The sequence below is a fragment of the Prionailurus bengalensis genome, chromosome A1, assembly GCF_016509475.1.
Source record: "Prionailurus bengalensis isolate Pbe53 chromosome A1, Fcat_Pben_1.1_paternal_pri, whole genome shotgun sequence".
In the NCBI taxonomy this organism is placed as follows: Eukaryota; Metazoa; Chordata; class Mammalia; order Carnivora; family Felidae; genus Prionailurus; species Prionailurus bengalensis.
Window position 1 is genome coordinate 51,399,308 of NC_057343.1, and position 21,878 is coordinate 51,421,185.

The window sequence follows — 21,878 nt, forward strand, 5'->3', positions numbered from 1 at the left end:
TCAAAATTAAACATTGTATTCATCAAATATAAATTTGAAACTAAACCCATAAATCTGTAAGTTTATCTTGTTGTAAAACCAAATATGTAGGTTAGTGTCATTTTTAAAAACTATTAATAATACAACAGCATTAGTAACTATCTTTATTCTCAAATTGATAAAAGCATTTAACATATATACTTTACAGTATAAACAAAGTAAGTGCTATGCATTTTGCTTATAAAGTGACTTAAAGTATTTCAAGCATTATATAATTCAATTTGTACAAAAAAGTAAATTTCCGAATAAAGCTTTGGTTAGTAGAACTGATTATGCACTGTCAAATCCATTTTCCAAAGTTGTTCAAGGGAAAAAAGGCTTCATCCACTATCACATGTATTTCTTGTACAAAGCTTTTTAACTATTTAGTAAGGGGAAAATATTACAATAATTGCTTTTAATTTCCCAGTCTGGGGATCAACCTTTTTTCTTCTCATTTACATGTGGCCGGAACACCATGACTTTTGAAAGGTATAAATTAGGTACAAAATCACCTTTTACTTTTTTCTTAGGAAGGTGATCTATTTAAAAAATAGATTCGATCTGTAAGACTGATAGCTTCCATTATTACCAAGATGCTTTCTAAAAGTTTCAAGCATTACTATATTATTCCATTGGGGATAAATCACTTCTAATTTCCTTTAGGAAGGTAATATCTACTAGCACTAGTGCTCAGAATCAAAGCTTATATAATATCTAAAAACAAAAACAAAACTAAATGTAGCCCCAAACTTAATATTCTTATAGCAATGTATGTTTTACCATTATTCATATGAAAGTAATAAAAATGCTACCTAACTTAAATAATATAAAATAGCGTTGTAACCAAATTAACAATCACAAAACTGCAGACATTTTTCTATTAAAATTTTCCAGTCCACTGAGCAATATTTACTCAAAAATATGATTATGAACTTAAATATATCCTCTTTTAAGTTCACTTGTTTATACTGAACAAGTGGTGCTCCTTTTATGATTTTTGAAAATTCTACTGACATAACTATTTAATTCCAAAATGGAAAATGAACCATCACTAAAATTCACTGGAGAATATTCTTTCATGGAAATAATTTATAAACATTTTAAAGTTCTACCTTTAATTATTTCAATTTGGCTTTTTTAAATAGATAAGCTTTTCATTTCAATTACTGTATAATACTTCAAACCTAGCTTAAACAAAGATAAACAAAACCAAGGAGAACTGGCAAAGCATTCCTTGCTTTACATAGGATGCCTCAAAGTGTCACATACATACTAACATATCACAGAAGAGAATTTATATGGTTTAGCAGATTATAGAGCAAACCTGAAAGTTTATACAAAACTAAACACTGCCTCGCTTCTATTCTGTTTATTTTCTTTTAATTTGATCTTGGCTCTGTTTATTATCTGTCTATAATAACCATTGTGTGACACATACCAGTTTTCTAAGAAATCCAATTACTTATACATACCTCTTCAAACAGCTCTGTAACATATTTGAGAACATTCAACCAATCTCTTTCATTCAATATGATACAGCCTACATTTTTCTCACAAAATGCTCACTGTCCTGAGCTATATTAAACACCTTATAACAGGTGTATGTATAACTGAAGACCCTAAAATGTCAAGTTTACATTTAAAAAAAAATGCATAGAGAACATAACATTTGGAAAACTTCTTAGTACTCACTTCTCGGATATTATAATATATAGGTGTTGTTTCTTTCAGACTGTACAATGTTTCATCTTTATAACTGACTTACTTTCAGATCTGAACCACAGTTTAAAAAATTTTTCTGAGATTTGACTGCTGTTAGGTTAAAGAAACAGATGAAGTTTTCTGACCAAAACTGGTCCATGGGTCTTCCAATAAACAATCCTTATATATTCAATGCAGATATCAAATTTCCATGCCACAAAATAGAATTACATCAGAACTATAAGAAATAAACTCTTATCATAATACAGTATTCTTAACGTAAAGGTGCTATTCATCATGCCCTACATCATTCAGTCTTTACCAAGTGGGCATCATGTCTGGAAACCACACCCTACCAAGATGCTTGGACACCTCCCAATGGATTTGCTCCAGGCTATATTTTTGGTCAGGAATTAATACTTCTTCCATAATGGATAATTGAGACAGGCGGCCACCACACATCTTCACAAACTCAACAAAGGCACTACATGAGACTTCACATTCCCCTAGTCCAATAGCTGACAAATTTTTACAACGTTCTGCAATGCGAATTAACTCTTCATCAAGTGGCCGTAAGCCATTAGCACACACTACTAGTTCAACTAGTCTAGGGCATGTCATTCCCACACGGCCAAGCACATCTTTGCTTACTGATCTCCCAAAGTAAAGATGGGTGGCAGGTATTTCATACCGAAAGAATGGATCAAATTCCTCTTCATATAAAAAAAATACATCACTAAGTTCACTTTTGGTGAATGTCTGATGAAAGCATCCCAGCTGCTTTTCTGAATAGTATGGAAGTGTGTCTGTCCAGGATTCTCACTGACTACATCAATGCGCAAATGTTCTAATCGAACGTGTTTTTCAGAAGATAAAGCCAGCAGCAATTCATCACTTAACAAGTGGTAATTCAGGGCCAGTTCACGTAAGCCGTGACATTGATCAGCCACACAAAGGATACCTAGGAAGAAATAGTGTCTAATTATTTACAAATTTTTGTACGAGTTCATCACCTGTTCAAAAAATTTAATCAAATGCATGTCTCAAAATTTTACCATATTTCCCTATCATAAAGCTATACAATTTAAAATTTAGTTATATGGTTGAAATAGCAGAAAGTCACATTTAAAAACCTACTACTAAATTTGTCTATAAGAAAATGAGACTAATTCTAAACCTGATACCATAAAAAGAAATAAAGCTCACTTATAAACTTACAACAATTATAAATTTGCTTTACAGTTTATTTATTTAGAGAGAGAGAGAGAGTGCGAGTAGGGGAGGGGCAGAGAGGGCGAAAGAGAGTCCCAAGGAGGCTCCAGATGCCAGTGCTGAGTCCAATGCGGGGCTCGAATCATGAAATCGTATGACCATGACCTGAGCCGAAACCAAGAGTCAGACGCTTAACCAACTGAGCCACCCAGGTGTTCCAACAATTATAAATTATTAATAAATACAGATGACCCTTAAACAACACAGGGGTTAGGGGCACTGACTCCTGTATAGTTGAAAATCTATGTATAACTTTTGACTCCTCACTTAATTACTAATAGCCTAGTGTTAGCCAGATGCCTTACTGATAACATAAACAGTCAATATATATTTACTTATATTCTTACAATATTCTTATTGTAAGTATAAGTATAAGAATACTACATTCTTACAACAAAGCTAGAGAAAAGAAAATCATAAAAGGAAATATATTTACAGTATAATATTGTATTTACTGAAAAAAATCCACAGGTATATGGACCCACAGTTCAAACCCATGTTGTTCAAGGATTAGCTACATGTACCATAACTAACGTTTACCCCAGTAATGCATGGACAGTGTTATATTTTTTTTAAAAACTGATTACAAACACCAAACCTATAGGTTAAGCAAGAAAAATTACATGATCATCACTACAGAGGCCAAAAGACATTTTTGGAAATTAAAAATTTAATTCTAATTAAAAAGAAAAAAAAGGTAAAGCCACATAAAAGAATCTATGTAACTAAAACATTTGAAAGGTTGTTAAAAAAGATTTCTATCGGGGCTCCTGGGTGGCTCAGTCGGTTAAGCGTCCGACTTCGGCTCAGGTCATGATCTCGCGGTTCGTGAGTTCAAGCCCCGCATCGGGCTCTGTGCTAACAGCTCAGAGCCTGGAGCCTGTTTCAGATTCTGTGCCTCCTGCTCTCTTTCTGACCCTCCCCTGTTCATGCTCTGTCTCTCTCTGTCTCAAAAATAAATAAACGTTAAAAAAAAAAAAAAAAAAGATTTCTATCAAGGGAGCAAAATTTTTTTAACAGCTTATTAGTGTCTAATAAACTCAACAAATTTCTCAGAAAAAAATACCAAGATACCACTAGATAAATGAGTCAAAGGTAACCAGTTCACATTAATGGAAATAGTAATTATAACTAACAAATTCTTAACATATCCAGAAAGCAGTTCCATAAATGGTCCCTATACTTAGCATGCTATGCTTCAGAACTGCCCAAACCCCTATCAAGCAGTTCTTACCAAAGGTCAGCATCTGATTTCTGAAATGGCCTAATACTAAAATTCTACCCCAGACAGCCTATAGTACTTGATAAACGACCCATTCAAACCATTTCTTTCTGGTGTTTAGAAACAAGGATAGGAACAAAACACACATCATATTATCTATTATTTATTGTACAGTATGATATGTCAGGTACTAAATATACTCAAAAATCTAGAAAAATAAATTATTTCAACGTTTATTTATTTTTGGGACAGAGAGAGACAGAGCATGAACGGGGGAGGGGCAGAGAGAGAGGGAGACACAGAATCGGAAACAGGCTCCAGGCTCTGAGCCATCAGCCCAGAGCCTGACGCGGGGCTCGAACTCACGGACCGCGAGATCGTGACCTGGCTGAAGTCGGACGCTTAACCGACTGCGCCACCCAGGCGCCCCGAAAAATAAATTATTTCTATTTTGAAGTTGATGCAACTAAAGACAAACACAAACTGAGTGACTCTTAAGTTCATGTGCTTAACTACTGCTTGAGAAGTGACAAGACAGAGGCACCAATAAGCCAAAGCTTCAAAGCAGTGGGAGGAGAATATAGGCAACAGAATCAGTAAAGAGGTAAACTGAATCACCAGTGTACGAGTCACCAAAAGACATCTGTGCTTTACTATTCAGCCACTACAAAGTTTCTGTTCTCTACAAGGTTTCTGTGTACTTTGAAATAAACCTTCATAACCTGAGCACTTCTGTTCTTTGCAATCCTATAAAGCTTGATATAAAAAGAAAATAAATACACAGGGAATGGAAACCAAAGATGCAAATAAAAGAAACTGAGATATCATTTAGTAACTATTAAAGCAGTTGTGGCAGGCATAATTCTAAAAGTCCAAGTCCCCAAGATTCTACAACCTAATCCCCAGCACCTGTAATGTGAGGAGATACCACTCCCATGATTATATTATATAGCACAGTTGGCTTTAAAACAAGATTGTCCAGGCAGTTCTAATCTAATCACATGAGGCCTTTAAAAGCTGAGTTTTCTTTGGCCAGTTTCAGAAAAGAATTCAGACTCACAGCTTCCCTGGCTAAGCAGAGAAGCTAGCTAAGCAATGGCTATATCTGTGACCTACAGAGCTGTGACACTACCAAGGGAGTGCTGGTTTAACGTGCTAAATTTGTAGTTGTTGGTTATGCAGCAATAGGAAACTTAATTAAACAGTTACTATATAATTCAGCAATTCCACTCCTAGGTATATACCCAAAAGAAATTACACCATTTATCTACACAAAATCTTACACAGGAATTTTCACAGCAGCATCATTCATAACAGTCAAAAGGTGGAAACAATGCAAATATCCATCAAATGATCAATAGATAAATGTGGTACAATCCATACAATGGAATATTATTTGGCAATAAAAAGAAATGAAACACTGATACATGCTAAAAAGTGTATAGAAATTCATTGTTGGTACTATTGTAAATTCACACAACTCATTTAGAAGAAAATACAGCAAAAAGCTGTATATAAAAAAGATCTGGACCCTCTGATCTACTTCTTCCACTTTACCATGTGTCCTATGGAAGAAACTGGTAGAAGCAAACTGCTTCGTGCCAAAATGGTTCATTTTTTAAATCACAGCAAAAATGTAGAAACAAGTATCCAACCTTAAAAGAATTATAAGACAAATGTTGGCTTACCAACAACATAGAACACTAAGTAACTAAATGTTCATTAGTTCAACTAATAATGAGTGTCAAGCACTGGTGCTAAGATGGTAAAGATGCAACATGAACAAGACATCCTTATCATAATAGCAGGCAGCAGAGAATTAAACAAGAATGCTCTGGGTGTCCTAGCAAGGGGATCAGGGAAGATTTCCCAGAACTAACACAGTGAGAAATAAAGAATTAGAAGTATCAAACTAGGGCAAAAGATAGGGGAGAAGGAAAGTGAACTTTATTTCCTGTGTGAACACCCACACATGGAAGAAACACAAGCATTCCAAGAACTGAAGCATTCCAAGCCTTCAGGTCAACATACAGTATGCAAGTAAGGTAACATCTTAAAGGATGAAGCCCCATAGAGACGCAAGGGCTAGATCATATGGGACCTTGTCAGCCTCAGTAAGGAGTTTGGATCTTATCTAAAGCATAGTGAGAACATTTGAAGAAAACTGGAGAAAAATATCTGATTTATATTTTAGAAAGATTACTCTGTAGCATAGAAATCACATTAGAGAAGAATAAGCTGCAAGTTAGGAAATCAGTGTAAGAGGGTACTGCACAAAGATTACAGAGACCTGTACTACAGGAGTAAGAGTGGAGATGAAGAAGGCAGAGTGTCTTAGTTCAAGTTGCTTAACAGAATACCACAGTAAGGGTGGCTTAAACAATAAACATTTACTCTTCACAGTTCTGGAGCCTGGAAGTCCAATCTGGATGGTCAGGTTCTGATGAGGACCACAACTCTTCCTGGCTTGCGGATAGCCACCTTCTTGCTGTATCTTCACATGGTGAAAAAGAGATCATCTCTCTCTTGCCTCTTCTTATAAGGGCACTAATGCCATTTATGAGACCTCCACCCTCATGACCTATCTCCCAACCAAACTCCAAATACTACCACACTGCAGCTTAGAGCTTTAGCAATATGAATAGAAGGGGATCAGAATAAATCATCAGTCCACAGTGTAGACTCAAGGCCTATTTCAATGATGGAATCATCAGACCTTGGTGACTGAAAGGATGTAGAAAGTAAGGGTAGGAAGAATCAAGGATGTCTGTCAGGTCCCTGACAACCAGATGGATGGAGCCATTTACTGAGATAGCACAAAGGAAAAAGCAAGAGATTTAGACAGGGGGAGAAGAAAGTTCATTCATCTGAAGCACCAGTGAGATATTCTAGAGGAACTGGGCCACTGGCAGCTCAACACATAGCTCTAGAGTTCCAGAGACACTGTAAGTGGGAAGTATTAACATACAGAATGTAACTGACACAACAGATGATGACGACAGCCCAGAGTTTACATAGTAAAACAAAAAAGGACTCAGCACAGAACACAGTGAAACACCAAAATTTAAGGAATGAAAAGAGAAATCAGCAAAAGAAATGGTAGGAACAATCACAGAAGAAGGAAAACGACATAATATGGTATCAGAGTCAACTCACTAGCGTTGAATGGTGCCTAAACATCAAGCAGTAGATAATTGTAAGGACTATATAAAATAGGAGAAAAGTTTGATAAAATATTCAGTGACTAAAGAACAGAAAAAAATCCTTGATTTCAACTTAGAAAAAGAAATAGTTTTTGCATAGTCCCAATATGCAAAATATGGATAGAAAGTAAATATGCAAATATATTAAATTTTAAATTATAATCGTCTAAGGTTATACTCTTAAATTTAAAAGTATTTGAGGTGTACAACTTGCCCAAAAGCCATGAGGTAAGACCAAGCAAGTTTATACTACCCTCTCAGAATTGATGTGTATATTTAATAAAAGTAAATTAACATGAGATGTACCAGGATAAAAAGAATAATGAACTCATAGTCTCACTGAGAACCCAGAGACCCAAAAGCTCTCATAGAGTGTGGGAAGTGCTGAAGTTACATTCAGAGTGCTATGGAAACAACACATGGTGGTTCTAAACCAGAGAGGAGAAAATAAGAACAAAACCAGATCATCTGAGTTGAATTCTGAAGGCTGGCCTGGACTTGGCTAGATGAAGAAGTGGGAGGAAAAAACATATTCCACAAGTACAGTGTACTAACCACACACACACAGGTACAAAGAACCTTAGTTATTATAGGACTCAAGTAAAAGCTACACATGAATGAGTAGCAAACAAGATTAAAGAGATAGGTGGAGGTGAGGATACAAAGGACCTTGTACAGTATGAAGCTACGAGGTATGGACCTCACTCCCATGGCAACCCATACAGTAAATAGAAAATGTGACCAAGGTCATGTAAGAAGTAACTGCCAAAAGTCCATTCTTCCTAAGTTCCAGACTGTTTAGATTATCACCTTCAGTAAAAATCTAGAAGTGGCAGAAGCAGCTAGGGAAATACTGCAATAGACTAGCCATTCCTGTCACCAAGACCTTCCCTGTAGGAGACAAAGAACACTAAGAAATCTCCATCCAAGAAGAAATCACTTTCTTGGGGGAAGTCCGGGCTTTAGTCATGGCAAGAAGGTAGGAAGTATTTTGTAAAGATATCAAGGATTTAACACTGTCTTTTAAAAACGGGTTTCCCAAGTAACACAGCCAAAAGACTGGGAGGGATGTCAACAGTGGGAGGATATGTCAGAAGTGAAGCATCAGAAAGTAATAATACTAAGTGTGAGTTTATACTTATTTTATAATACAAACTATTTGGAATTTAAATAATCTGAAACTGAATAATGCAGTAATGCTTAGAAAATTCTATGTAAGAAAAGGTGGAAAGAGCTTTCACAATGCTATTCCCCATTTGATGGGTTCTTGGCTCCAAGATTCAAGTTAGGAAAAGGGTTATCTTGCAAAATGTTAAGGTGGCAACTTCAGCACAACTCTCCTCCCTCTACATAGTGAGAAGAAAAGCAATTATGAGATTGCTCTGATTCAAAACCTACCCTGCTGGCTCAACTACAATTAAAGAAAGTTCTATATTATCTAAAGGGCACCTCAGGCAAATCTAATACTGTCCTTTTTTTTTTTTTTTAATCCGTATTCTAACACAGTTTGGACACAAGCTGACAAGTAAGAGTAAAAAATAAGTTGAAAATAAGTGTCTAGGCTAGGAATGTTACAGAAATTTATGTTACTGTATCATGACATTAAAAATGTTTATGCAAAAGGGATGAAATAATCATATTAACCCACCCTCAAAGTTAATGATCAGTTTTTAATTCGATAAATACATCAGTCCATTTTAGTAAAATGTTACCTGGCAAAAAACACAACATACCTGCTGGAGAGACATGAGGACAGCTGCTCATTTTCAGCAGCTTGAGTGTATCGCTGTTGTTGGCCACTAGTACTTTGAGGGATGGATCATCTACTGGGGTATCATCTATCTTAAGCGACGACAAGGATTTGGAATTTACAAACACTACTGTCAGTGCAGAAATAAAGTGAGACTAAAAAGCAAAAAAATGGAAACAGTTTCAACTTTCAGGCATGAGAATTGAGGGGTGTTCACATAAAACATATAGTTCACATATAGTTCATCTGAACCCTAATGATGTATCCCATAACTGTTTTAGGGGTAGCATCCTTTCACTTTGTTGGGGGTATGGTAAAAAAGGGAGGTGACTATTTGCTATCTTTGAGAAAAGTCTTTTTACCTGTAGCAAAATGAAATTTCAAGCCTCTAAATCACAATAATCACTGGTAAGTAAAAAGTAAAAAGATGAATTACAGAATCGGGGATGAGAATACCTCCAGTGTTTTGTAACACTGAACTGCATTCTTTTTTGGTCTAATAGTTAACCATTAAAATAGTAATAAAATTACTAGCATAATCATTAGAAATTAGAGTATCAACTCAGGCTCACTTGAAACAAAAAAGCTCACAGAAAATTTGATTCTAAAATAAGCAAAATCATACCTAAATAAAATTCCAAGTTTAAAACTCCTTTAAATATGTTAAATTATCTACAGTATTTTCAAGCCATTCATTTTAATGTATTTTTCCACAAATATACCAATTATTATTCCATTTATTATATACATGTAATTATCTTTTGGACACAGAATCTGACCTCAAGGAACCACTGTAGGGCAACAGGAATTAAAGCATGGTCAGAGTATGTAACGTGGAATCAGCTAAAACCAATGGACAAAGGATCCAGGAGTAGGAAAGAGAGGTCAACATACGCTCCGACACCTTCCTCTACATAACTAATCTCACCCTCCACTTACCTTTATAAATTCACTACAGCAATGAAAAGGAATGAGGGCAAGCCAACAGCCAAGAAAGTACAAAGAAACACCATTTGCATGATCACATTTGCTAACTTAATTTTCCTCTACAATTAAATAACTGGTTAACTACTTAAATTTTGATTAGGTAACTTTTTGCCTATTTAAATGTTAACTCTTTCTAATATTTTCACCTCAAACTCAATTATACCTTGTACAGTCCCATTTCATTAGTATACTCATGACTGCATCCTCATGACTGCATCCCTGCCTTTTTTTTTCCATTTCCCTCAGATTTATCTGAGGTCAAATATACTTCTTTCATGTTTTCTACAGTTCTTCCAGGACTTCCAAGGTACAGTAACACCCTACTTCAATCTTCTACAAGAGCCAAAATGGGGCGGGGGGGGGGGCGGGGCGAGGTGAAGAACAACGTAAGCATCTTAGGCCCATTTAATAAGGAAGGAAGCCATCCCAGATGCATCATAGTTCCCAAAGACAAAACTACTTCATGTAACTACAGTACTAGTACTAGATCTGTATAATGATAATCTTGAGTAACAAGAAAAAAAGGAAATTAAATTTGTTCAGCATACCTTTTCATGTGGTATATTTTACTATACCATATCTATTTGTTTTTTTAACTATGGTATGTACACAGAAAATCAATTCAAAATATATCATTTCCCATATGAAGCTTGAACAAGGTGCTACTATACCATGTCAGTCAGTCCTCTGACTTAATAAGAATCTCCTGGATGTCTCATAGGAAGGGGAAATTTGAAACAGGGAATGTAACCCAAAATTTCCAAGTTTCTTAGATGATTTTTATGCACATTAAATTCAAGAACCTCAGTGCTCTGACTCACGTACTTAGAATCTTAAAATGCTGAACAGAATCTCTTACCTATTTCCCTTATTTTATAGGAGGAAAACGTTTTAACTCAAATGTATGTATTTATTATTTTTTTTTTTTAATTTTTTTTTTCAACGTTTATTTTTGGGACAGAGAGAGACAGAGCATGAACGGGGGAGGGGCAGAGAGAGAGGGAGACACAGAATCGGAAACAGGCTCCAGGCTCCGAGCCATCAGCCCAAAGCCTGACGCGGGGCTCGAACTCACGGACCACGAGATCGTGACCTGGCTGAAGTCGGACGCTTAACCGACTGCGCCACCCAGGCGCCCCTCAAATGTATGTATTTAAAGAACCTTTTTAAACACCAATTAAGACTTTGAAATCAACTGGTGATACATTTGTTACAAATATTCCATTCCATAACCACCTGAGTTATAATACACACTCAACTTAGTACTATTTCTTCCTGAATCATTCTAGTAAATTAAACTGTTAGATATGTAAAGGGGTATCTATATCTTACTTTGCAGTGTACTCTGAAAAAAACCTTTCAAATTATTGTTGCATGCTAACCTACCCAACATTAGTTAACATACTCAGGAGGCCTTTATCAGCTGCCTTCTAAAAATGCACCTATTTTTTTTCTATTTTAAGAGTCTAGTTATTAGAGACGCTATCTTACTATACACAGGATCATGTTAGAACATATATATGAACATAAATAGTTCACTGTTCACCAAAAAAAAAAAAAAAGCTTTCTTTAAATAAAATCTGTAAAGGGGTGCCTGGGTGGCTCAGTCGGTTAAGTGGCCGACTTCGGCTCAGGTCATGATTTCGCAGTCCGTGAGTTTGAGCCCTGCGTCGGGCTCTGTGCTGACAGCTCAGAGCCTGGAGCCTGTTTCAGATTCTGTGTCTCCCTCTCTCTGACCCTCCCCCGTTCATGCTCTCTCTCTGTCTCAAAAATATATTAAAAAAAAAAAAAAGTTAAAATAAATAAATAAATAAAATCTGTAAAGTAATCCAAGTATACTAAATTTGCTCAGGAATAAATCTATACACAATTACCAGAAGATTTTATAAATAAGCTATACCTGTTCTCACTACTGGCACTGTCTACTTTTCTTTGATTGTAATTTCACAAATCTGCTCTGAAAGTCCAAAAAGGAGCTGCTATATGTCTTTTTCCTAATTTGCTTCTCAGTTTTAGTCACTTTTAGTACATCTCTTTGCTGAATCCTCTGCAAATTCACTCACTCTTTAACTTTTCCCATCAAGAAGCACAAGGTGATCAGAAAAAGGAAAAGCTTTATTAAAACTCCTATTGCCTGACATTCTAAATAAATAGTAACTAGTTTTCCATTATGTATACTATTTTTCTTACACTCCCATGGTCACTACAAGAAATGACCACTACAAGCGCAGGGCTTCTATCGGATTTCTCAGTAACTGCCAACAACATAAAACCAGCAAATACCTTTGGTAAATCCATAAAGCTTGGCCGAGCCGTTGAAATAAGTCCAAGTGTTTTTAATGAGCAATTTACCAGTTGCGATAATATATCACAAGCTGCTTCAGCTGATTCTTTGCTGCTGTCCACCTTAGAAAAGAACACACCATTTACCTATGCATATATTTACATTTCTCTGTGTAACCTTAACTTTACAGAAGAAACAGTTATTAGTTTATTACATTACAAATAATCTCCATCCAAGAAGGAATGATGTGAGAGCAGACAAGACTAGTTTTGGCAAAGAACTTGAATTAAGAACCACTGCTTTATCTAGGTTTAATGTGACCTGTTAAATAAATGCTAGCTATGGGTAATCAGGTATTCATGTGTTACTTTTCAAAAATTATCAGGTAGGTTAAAGATTTAGTAAACATGCCTACATTCCATTATTCATCCCCAAAACAAAATACTATAAGCCTCTGTACTCCTATAAACCACTGTGATTCCTTAAACTACTCTAGACATCTCAAAAAGCTACCCCACTTCAATTATCTCATCACTGCATGAATTCCAGTATGTCCCTTCTGGCAATGAAAAGAAACACACGGTTCTCTTTGGCATTCTTCCACGTCCTTTTTTCTATTTCTCTCTAAAATATATTCATCTAAACCTTTTACATAAAATTTCTTAGGGATGCCTGGGGGGCTCAGTCGATTAAGCATCCAACTTCGGCTCAGGTCATGAGGTTTGTGAGTTCGAGCCCATGCTGGGCTCTGTGCTGACAGCTTGGAGCCTGGAGCCTGCTTCAGATTCTGTGTCTCCCTCTCTCTCTGCCCCTCCCCTGCTCATGCTCACTCACTCTCTCTCAATAACAAACATTAAAAAAATTTTTTTATCTCCTTTTTCTTTGAAAACCCCATATCATAAAGCCATCAATAAGCAGAATTCAGTCTCTATTAAACAGTAATAGCAATTAAGTTTTAGTCAATCATAATCTCCATTTTTTTTTTTTAAGAGAGTGAACACAAGCAGGGGAGATGGGCAGAGGGAGAGAGAGAATCTTAAGCAGGCTCCACACTGAGCATGGAGCCCAATGCGGACTTGATTCCACAACCCTGGGATTATGACCTGAACGAAATCAAGAGTCAGACGCTCAAATGACCGAGCCACCCAGGCACCCCTTCACATTTTTTATTTATTTTATTGTATATTTTTTCCTCAAACTTATTGAAAATAATTCAATGTGACTGACAGCTTTAGTAAATGATTTATGCTTATTTAGTAGCTGCTTCTGTTCTTTTAATAAATTATGAATAATTATGATAAAAATAAAAAAATAACTATGTTAAAAATTATGATAAAAGTAACAGCTGGAATTAGTTCTGCAGCTTCTAAATGATATGAAAAGTATTTTTTTTAATGTTTATTTATTTTTGAGAGACAGAGACAGACTGGGAGCAGGAGAGGGGCAGAGAGAGAAGGAGACACAGAATCCGAAGCAGGCTCCAGGCTCTGAGCTGTCAGCACAGAGCCCAACACGAGGCTCGAACTCAAAAACAGCGAGATCATGACCTGAGCCGAAGTCGGATGCTTAACCGAATGAGCCACCCAGGTGCCCCTCTGCAGCTTCTAATGTATACAACAATTCTAATCATTAAGAACTTTCTCTAAAAAGGCAATATTTTAAAAACATGAGAACATATTTTGGCTTAGGATAAAAAAAGCCACTGAATATACTTTATTTTTTAAAAGAAGGATTTAAAGTATTACCTTGAAGCTGACATATTGCAGATGGTTTGAATGTCTTTTAATAATCTGTTTGATCAGCTCCGGGTGTGTAGCTTTCAAGTAAGATGTAGCTGGCTGATTCAGTTCAAATTCAAAACATCTCCACAAGTCAGGCATGTGAAATACCTGGTTCCAGTTGCGGCAAACTTGTGAAGCATGAGCCCGGTCAAGAAGAGGCAAATACTTAAATACTTGGAGAATAATGTCCTGAAGGAGATTCCCCCAATCACAAGTCTGAGATTGCTCATTTGTAGTCCTCAGTTTCTTAGATTTCTCTGCAGTACCTTCTTCTGATAAATTATGGTCACTATCTCTTCCTCCTCGTTTCATCCTATTCAGAAAAATGCATCATTTTTTTCATACTTAACTTTTGAATAGCAATAAATCCAACATTCGTTTTGCCACTGAGATACATATATGGATGTTTATAAATGCAAACACAAACATGAGGAACTGGACCAGTAATTCAAGAATATCAAAACAAAATATAATGAAAAGTGCCAGTGGAGACCAACTGTTGTTTTACAAATTCTATACAGGTATTTTTAAACATTTGTGTTTATACTGTACTACTGGCAGGGGGAGGGAGAGATATCATGATTTTGAAACTAAACCAAAAATTATAGTCAACTAAAAGCAATATTAAAAAAAAAAAAAAACCCTACAGTGACACCTGCTAAAGCTTTCTTAAGTCATCTAAGGATACCTGCTATATTTGAGTTCTGGAATTCAAGGAACCACAGTCCCAGGAATCTCTAGAGAAGATACGAATTAAGTAGCCAATAGATCTCTCCACGTTGAATAGTCTGTAAAATATGTTACTGCCAGACACAATCTCTACTTAAGATAAGCAAACCCATCCCTACTATGCATGGTTTGGTCTGAAATGTGGTTTCTTCTTCCAACACATCTCTTAGTATGGCAATGTTTACCCTAAGTTGTATTTCCAAAAGATAGGTATATGTTTATTCTGTGTATTTGTACGATCTTCATTGCATTTGTTTCTTTGAAATAGTCTTATTGCAAAATAGTAGTATGGTTAAAAGAATGGGCTCTGGAATCAAGCTCCCTGGGTTTGAATTGTGGCTCTACCTCTCCCTGGTTATGTGGCCTTGAACAAATTATTTGGCCTTCCTGTGCTTTGTTATTATCCCCACTTTGTAAAGTGGGGATAATAACACACAGGATTCTTGTGAGGAATTAAACAGTAGGGCTTAAAAAGAGAGGATGTTGAACTCAAATACAGGAAAGTAGTCCAGTATTAAAGACTTTAAAGTGTATGACAAAGAAATGAAACGTGTGAGAAAATACAAGAACACATGCTTATATATGAGAAACACACACTGGTGCTGGATTCACCACACTAAGGTAGTAACTAACCATAATTAAGTGGGATTATACTGTACCGTATTATATAAATACAGTAGTAGGATGATAGTGGTGGCATTACAGGTGATTTTTTTTTTTTTTTTTGGCCAGAGAGAGCACAAGCAGGGGAAGGGCAGAGAGAGATGGAGAGAAAATCCCAAGCAGGTTCCACGCTGTCAGCACGGAGCCCAAGGTAGGGCTCCAACTCACCAAACCGTTGAGATCGTGACCTAAGCTGAAATCAAGAGTTGGATACTTAACCACCAAGCCACCCAGGTGCCCCTATCTCATACACATTCCTTTTAACGTCAATGAATTACATTGTAATCAGACAAACAGGTCTTGTTTTGATTTGTTATCTGGAAAAATAAGTATTGCAAACTAAGGGGGGTAATTGCAGACTACTCACTAGTACCCCTTTAGTTTAGAGCCTGCGACACTTTTATATCTACAGAGTAGTTCTGGCAGAGTGGTAGTTTGGATTTGGAGTCATAGCTTTTGAAAAGGATGGCTTGTGGCTCCAACTCCCTTCTTCTGGCATATCTGTGTATAAGAATTTGATTCCTGTGTGGGATGAAGGATGTGTATGTGTATGACTCTTAACCAAATAGATCTCTGTGGGATCTCTTTACCCAATAGCTAGTAAAACTTGTGAAAGGGGACTGGGGGCTGGAAGGAAACAAAACGGCAAAGCCTCCTGGCCTTCTTGCCGTTAAAATCTGCCCAGGAGATCTCAGCATGTATGCAATGAATTCCTCATTGATCCTACTTCCAAGTCTGTGAGTTGGATGATGTAAATGAAGTGAAGTAAATGATGTATATTCTACTGAGCAAGGAGAGAAGAAAGGAGAAAACAGAATGACAAAGGTGATGGCAAGAGGGTAGTTTTATGGAACATTAAAACTTACTTGTGAATCTGAGAATACGTTTTGTAATGTGTTTAGTGAAAAGGTAGTATAATCCACAATACAACGTTTAATATAAAAAAAATCTCTTCTAGTAATAATGTCCCACTAGAGGTTGAGGTAACAGTGTCATTATGACCCATTTTTCTGCTTTACCTTACCCTGAAGGCTTAATTTTAGCATAGAAAATATGGGTCAAAGAACAAAGAACAAAATCATAATGTGGCTTATAATTTCTCTAACTACCTGCAACTACTCACAATTTTGAAATACGGAGATTCAAAAAAGAATCAAACTGTCTTTATAATTTCTTCTCCTTAGTAGAGCACCCAAACCAGACCTCTTCAAGGCTCCAGCAGTTCAATTTCAAATTGCAACTTTTCTAGGCCCCAAATAATTGATGCAACTTAGCTCACTAGAGCATTTGGTGAGGGACTGATATTATGAAGCACCAAAAGGAAAAACAAACAAACAAACCATTAATGAGGAAAAACTAGAGTAGTTGAGCAGCACAGGGAGTTACTGAACTAATCTTAATATTTCCATACCCTCGGAAAGTAGTAGTAAATTTGTTCATCAGAGAAAGAGTGGAGAATACTTCAGCTGTGTGTCCATCACTGTATTAAACACTTTTAATAAACTGTGCATTTAGTAAACTGTAGCACTTTTAAAAGCCCATTTGTACACAGCTCTAAAAAGCTTGTTTTGGCATCACATTTCCTTTCCATTTGCCTAATATCAAAATTAACTTGCATTCTTTGGCTGGAATACAAGAAAAAAAAAAAAACAGTGGGACGAGATTAACTCTCAGAACTAGATGGTACGAAGAGTGTGGTGGCGAAAATGTGGCTAGGTGTCATCTGTAGATAACTCGGAGTTGATGGCATTTTTATAAATATTTCAAAACAAGAGGACAAAAAGACTCTATTTATAAAAGATCTGGCTCACTGAATGAATTGGACATCAGCAGCAACAAAATAATAGTAATCTAACCTCTTGGCTTGGAGACGCAGGTCAATCACTGAATAGGCTGCTTCCTGATCCCCGTGGCCAGCCCCACCTGAACCCGCTGCCCACGCCTAAGGCAGGCGCCAAGCGGCTCCTCCTCACGAGCGACCAAGTTTTCCACTGGGCTCCGGGACCGGGACGTCCCCTCCTCCCGCGCCACCTCCACGGATTGGCTCTCCCTGACGTTTCTCACGCGCTCTACCGTGAGCAGTGTTTTGACATCTTTAACGCCCCTCGTTTTTTCAAGCTACACGCACGGGCACAGCCCACGCCGGGAAGAGCCTGGCAGAGCGCGAGCTCTAAGGTGCCTGTCGCCAACCCTGCCAAGGGTAATAAAACCGGGCGACAGCAGCCGCGAGCTCGCATTCACACCACGCCTTGTTGACATGTTTTGAAGCAGGCATCGCGGGGAAACGCCCCCAAGCAGGCTCTAAGGTCTGGGCGCCGCGCCCGGGACCTCGCGCCCCCGATCCGCCCTGCCGCCCACGAAGGTCGGCGGACCCACCCCAGCCCCGCAGTCACAGCGGGGCTCCGGCCCTGCCCCTCCGCCGTTACCTGCTGCCGGGGGCGGCTTCCCCCAAGCACCTCCCCGGGCTCCGAGGACGGCGGCGGCTGGTCCCACGGCTCTCACATGAGGCCCCCAGGGAGCCCCGCTTCGCGCTCCCGCCGCCGCGACCCCCCACGCTCAGCCCGCATCCGAGGCGCTGGTCCCGCGGCGGACGCCAACGCGGCTCCACCTTTGCGGTTCTGGCTGCTCCAGGAGAAGCCTCCTTTCTCAGTCCCACGCAACCCGCGTTCTCCTTCCGGGACCCCTCGTAGCTGCGAAAGCCTCCTTCGGCGACCCGCGGCCACCGCGTAGGGCCCCGCCGCCTCGGCCCACACAGCGACTCCAAAATGGCGCCTGGAGCTCGCGGCCGCGCGCTTTCCCCGGCGCGTCTCCGCCCGTGGGGGCGAGCGCGTGTCCGCCGGGGCGGGCCCGCGGAGGGAGGGGGAGGGCGGGAGTGGGTCGCGCCCGCCGAGAGCGCGCGCCGCCCGGGCAGATGGGGCCCTTCGCCTCTTGGTTCCAGGAGAGTGGGCAGCTTTCCTCCCTGCGACGCTACTGCTACCCTTAGGGGATTTTTTCCTTTTGAAGCCAGTGTGGGAGGGCTGGAGCTAGCTAGATGGCCAAGAGACTATCTGCTGTCGAAACTGGAAAGTTTAGGGAGGTGGAGCAGGAAAGGAAAAAGGAGGGAGTGTCTCTGAGCCTGCTGCATCCAGCAGCTGGTTCTCCGAGGCAGAAAGACAAACTGTAGCTGCTGACCGCTGACATACCTCTGCACCGAGAGGCTCGACCTGGAATGGCCACGACAGCACCACGGAACTCAAGGGGTTAAAATACAGGCTCTAAAAATTTACACACAGCATATGTACATAAGGTGTTCTTAAAAACTGCGAGGAATTATCGCAGAATGGTGGCAGTGTTAACACTGGGATTGCAAATGATTTTTATATTTAAAATATTTGTATTTTCTAATTTTTTAAAACAATTTTTATCATCGTTATTACTTTTTAAAAACCACTTATAAAGGAGATAGACTCCTGGGACGCCTGGGTGGCTCAGTTGGTTAAGTGTCCATCTCGACTTTGCACAGGTCATGATCTTGTTCATGAGTTTCAGCCCTATATGGGGCTCTTTCCTGACAGCATGGAGCCTGCTAGGGATTCTCTCTCTTCCTCTCTCTTTCTTCCCCTTTCCTGCTCATGCTTGTTTGCTCGCTCGCTCTCTCTCTCTCTCTCTCTCTCAAAATAAATAAACTTAAAAAGAAAAAAGTAGATAGACTCCTGAAGTTTGTAAAGCTTTGTGAAACATAATAAGGAAAGCATAAAGGACTAAATGGCTATTTAAAAAATAACCCACAAGTGAAGCCTTTTATCAATCCAGGCATTTTTGTGTGTAAGTGCTACCAACTTAGCTTGTTTTAACAGTTTGGATTTGGGATACTGGGTTTTCTTAAAGTGAGAAATGTCCTTACATACAAAATCATAACTTGAATCATGTGTCATTCCTCCTTTCTCCCTCAAAAATAAGAAGAAAGTAATTTTTCACCCAGAGAGGTCTTGTCAATGATCTGACCCATATGTAAGAGACTGGAAAGCAGTGATGCCCAGAGACCGTTCTACTCTTCCATTGCAAAAATCGAGCTAGGAAGCCATGTGTAAAATTACATTAAGATTCAGTGTGGGAAAATTCGGGTGTTTTTTGTTAAGGGCCTGGTATCTGATCAACAGATCAAGTTGAACAAAGTCTCTAGCAACGTAATAACGTGGATGTACCTGAACTGCAACATTTTTTAGGTCCCCCTCAGTGACTAAATGATGAAGAGTAGTAATAGGAAGTTATTAAAACTCTCACACTCCCAGTTGTAGTCCCTTTTAAAATCCTCTTCCTAGTCTATTCTCTCCCTAAAGAAGGCAAGGATGGGGCGCCTGGGTGGCGCAGCCGGTTAAGCGTCCGACTTCAGCCAGGTCACGATCTCAGGGTCCTTGAGTTCGAGCCCCGCGTCAGGCTCTGGGCTGATGGCTCAGAGCCTGGAGCCTGTTTCCGATTCTGTGTCTCCCTCTCTCTCTGCCCCTCCCCCGTTCATGCTCTGTCTCTCTCTGTCCCAAAATAAATAAACGTTGAAAAAAAAAAATTAAAAAAAAAAAAAAAAAAAGGAAGGCAAGGATCTTGACACATTTTATGTATTGAATGTTCCCTCTCCTTCCTTATTACTGTTTTAATGATTTTATTTGACCTTTTTGCAACTTGTGGTTTTTTTTAAATTTTTTTTTAACGTTTATTTATTTTTGAGACAGAGAGAGACAGAGCATAAAAGGGGGAGGGTCAGAGAGAGAGAGAGGGAGACACAGAATCTGAAACAGGCTCCAGGCTCTGAGGTGTCAGCACAGAGCCCAACGCAGGGCTTGAACTCACGAACCTTGAGATCATGACCTGAGCCGAAGTCAGACGCTTAACCAACTGAGCCACCCAGGCGCCCTGCAACTTGTGTTTTAAAACTTGTGTTTATTTTTAAATCAGTCAATACTTATTTACATTTATTAGTTGTATTAGTCAAGATCAATGCCATTTTAGGGGAAGGAAGAAGAAGGTGTATGTGGGATAGTTTGGTCCAGCACAGAAGAATGTGTTATTGCTAATCCCGTTTAGCATTGCCAATATATGTGATAATAAAAGGCATACCAATATTTAGTCAGCATTATTATTGCTTTTAAATTCTCTACAGACAATGTACCCCCTCTACCAGGGACGGGCTATTCCCACTACCTTCATGAGGAAATAGACATAATAAAATACTTTTGGAAGCAATATAAATTTGAAATATAAAATTTTTGCATGAATAAATGAGATCATCATGGAAAAAATTGACATTTAAAATTTTTATTAGGTGCCTACAGTATTATTTTCATGTGTGAATGAGGATAATAGAGACCATTTTTATCAGCATTTGACGTTGTATTTTTTCCATTGCTAAAGATGCTATAATTCTGACATATCACAGTCATGTTACGTATGACAATTTACAGACTTTTGTTCACCTTGGCACTCCACTGATTAAGATAGGTTAGGTTATGTTGAGTAGCTCCTAAAACACTATTTTGATTCCTTGTTTTAATGACTTTCACAGTTTTTAGGAATATTGCTTCAGTATTTTGTATAGTTTTCCTCAATCGGGGATTGTCTCTTGTTTTTCTCATGATTAGACCGGGAGGAAGATCACAGATGTATGAAGTACCATTCTCATCACATCATGTCAAGGCTACATGTTGTCAAAAGGACTTAATCCCTCTTGATGTTCATATTAATTAGGGTGAGGTCAAGTTGCTCCACTGTAAAGTTACTTTTTTCCCTCCATTTCCCTACTTCACCGTTTGGAAGGAAATCACTAAGCACATCTCACACAAAAGGGTTGGGGAGTTACGCTCCATCTCCTTGAGTGGGGAGATGTCTGCATAAATTATTGGGACTTACTCTGCATGACAGGATTGCCTCCATATCTCTTAATTTCATATTGTTAATGTTTTTATTGCTCTGTACTGAAATCTTTGTAATTACCTCAGATATGTCTGCCAAGTCACTTTTTCTTCAGATCGGTATAGTTTTCTATTAAGCCAATCTGTGCTTATATTTTTTATTTCTAAAAGTGACACTTGGATCTTTTTCACATCTGCTTGATTTTTTCTGATTTTTTTCCTCTTGTTTTTAATTCTTTTTTTTTCTTTAATCATTTTAATCACATGAAATAATTGGGGGTCTAATCCTGATTTTTGTAAATGTTTGTTCATGGTAGGTTGTTATTCATGTTGTTACTCATGTTATTCATGAGTTCATCTTCTGTGAAGCTTCAGGTGTAGGA

At 38.3% G+C, this 21,878-nt stretch overlaps 2 protein-coding genes across 2 annotated transcripts in view; one reads left to right on the plus strand and one right to left on the minus strand.

Moving 5' to 3' along the window:
- The window catches only part of CLN5 (CLN5 intracellular trafficking protein), a 30,080-nt gene extending 13,589 nt beyond the window's left edge, over positions 1 to 16,491 (plus strand). Inside the window, exon 4 of the mRNA XM_043580835.1 lies at positions 15,683 to 16,491. Within this exon, the coding sequence (XP_043436770.1) occupies positions 15,683 to 15,768 (86 nt within the window). The 3' untranslated portion in view covers positions 15,769 to 16,491. The remainder of the gene's footprint in view (positions 1 to 15,682) is intronic.
- FBXL3 (F-box and leucine rich repeat protein 3) lies at positions 131 to 18,408 on the minus strand. The gene is given in 6 exon segments (XM_043580816.1): positions 131 to 2,444; positions 2,447 to 2,683; positions 9,153 to 9,324; positions 12,440 to 12,562; positions 14,186 to 14,534; positions 18,040 to 18,408. Coding segments are annotated over 5 exon segments (1,284 nt in total). The 5' UTR covers position 14,534; positions 18,040 to 18,408; the 3' UTR covers positions 131 to 2,040.
- Positions 18,409 to 21,878: the final 3,470 nt, after the last annotated feature.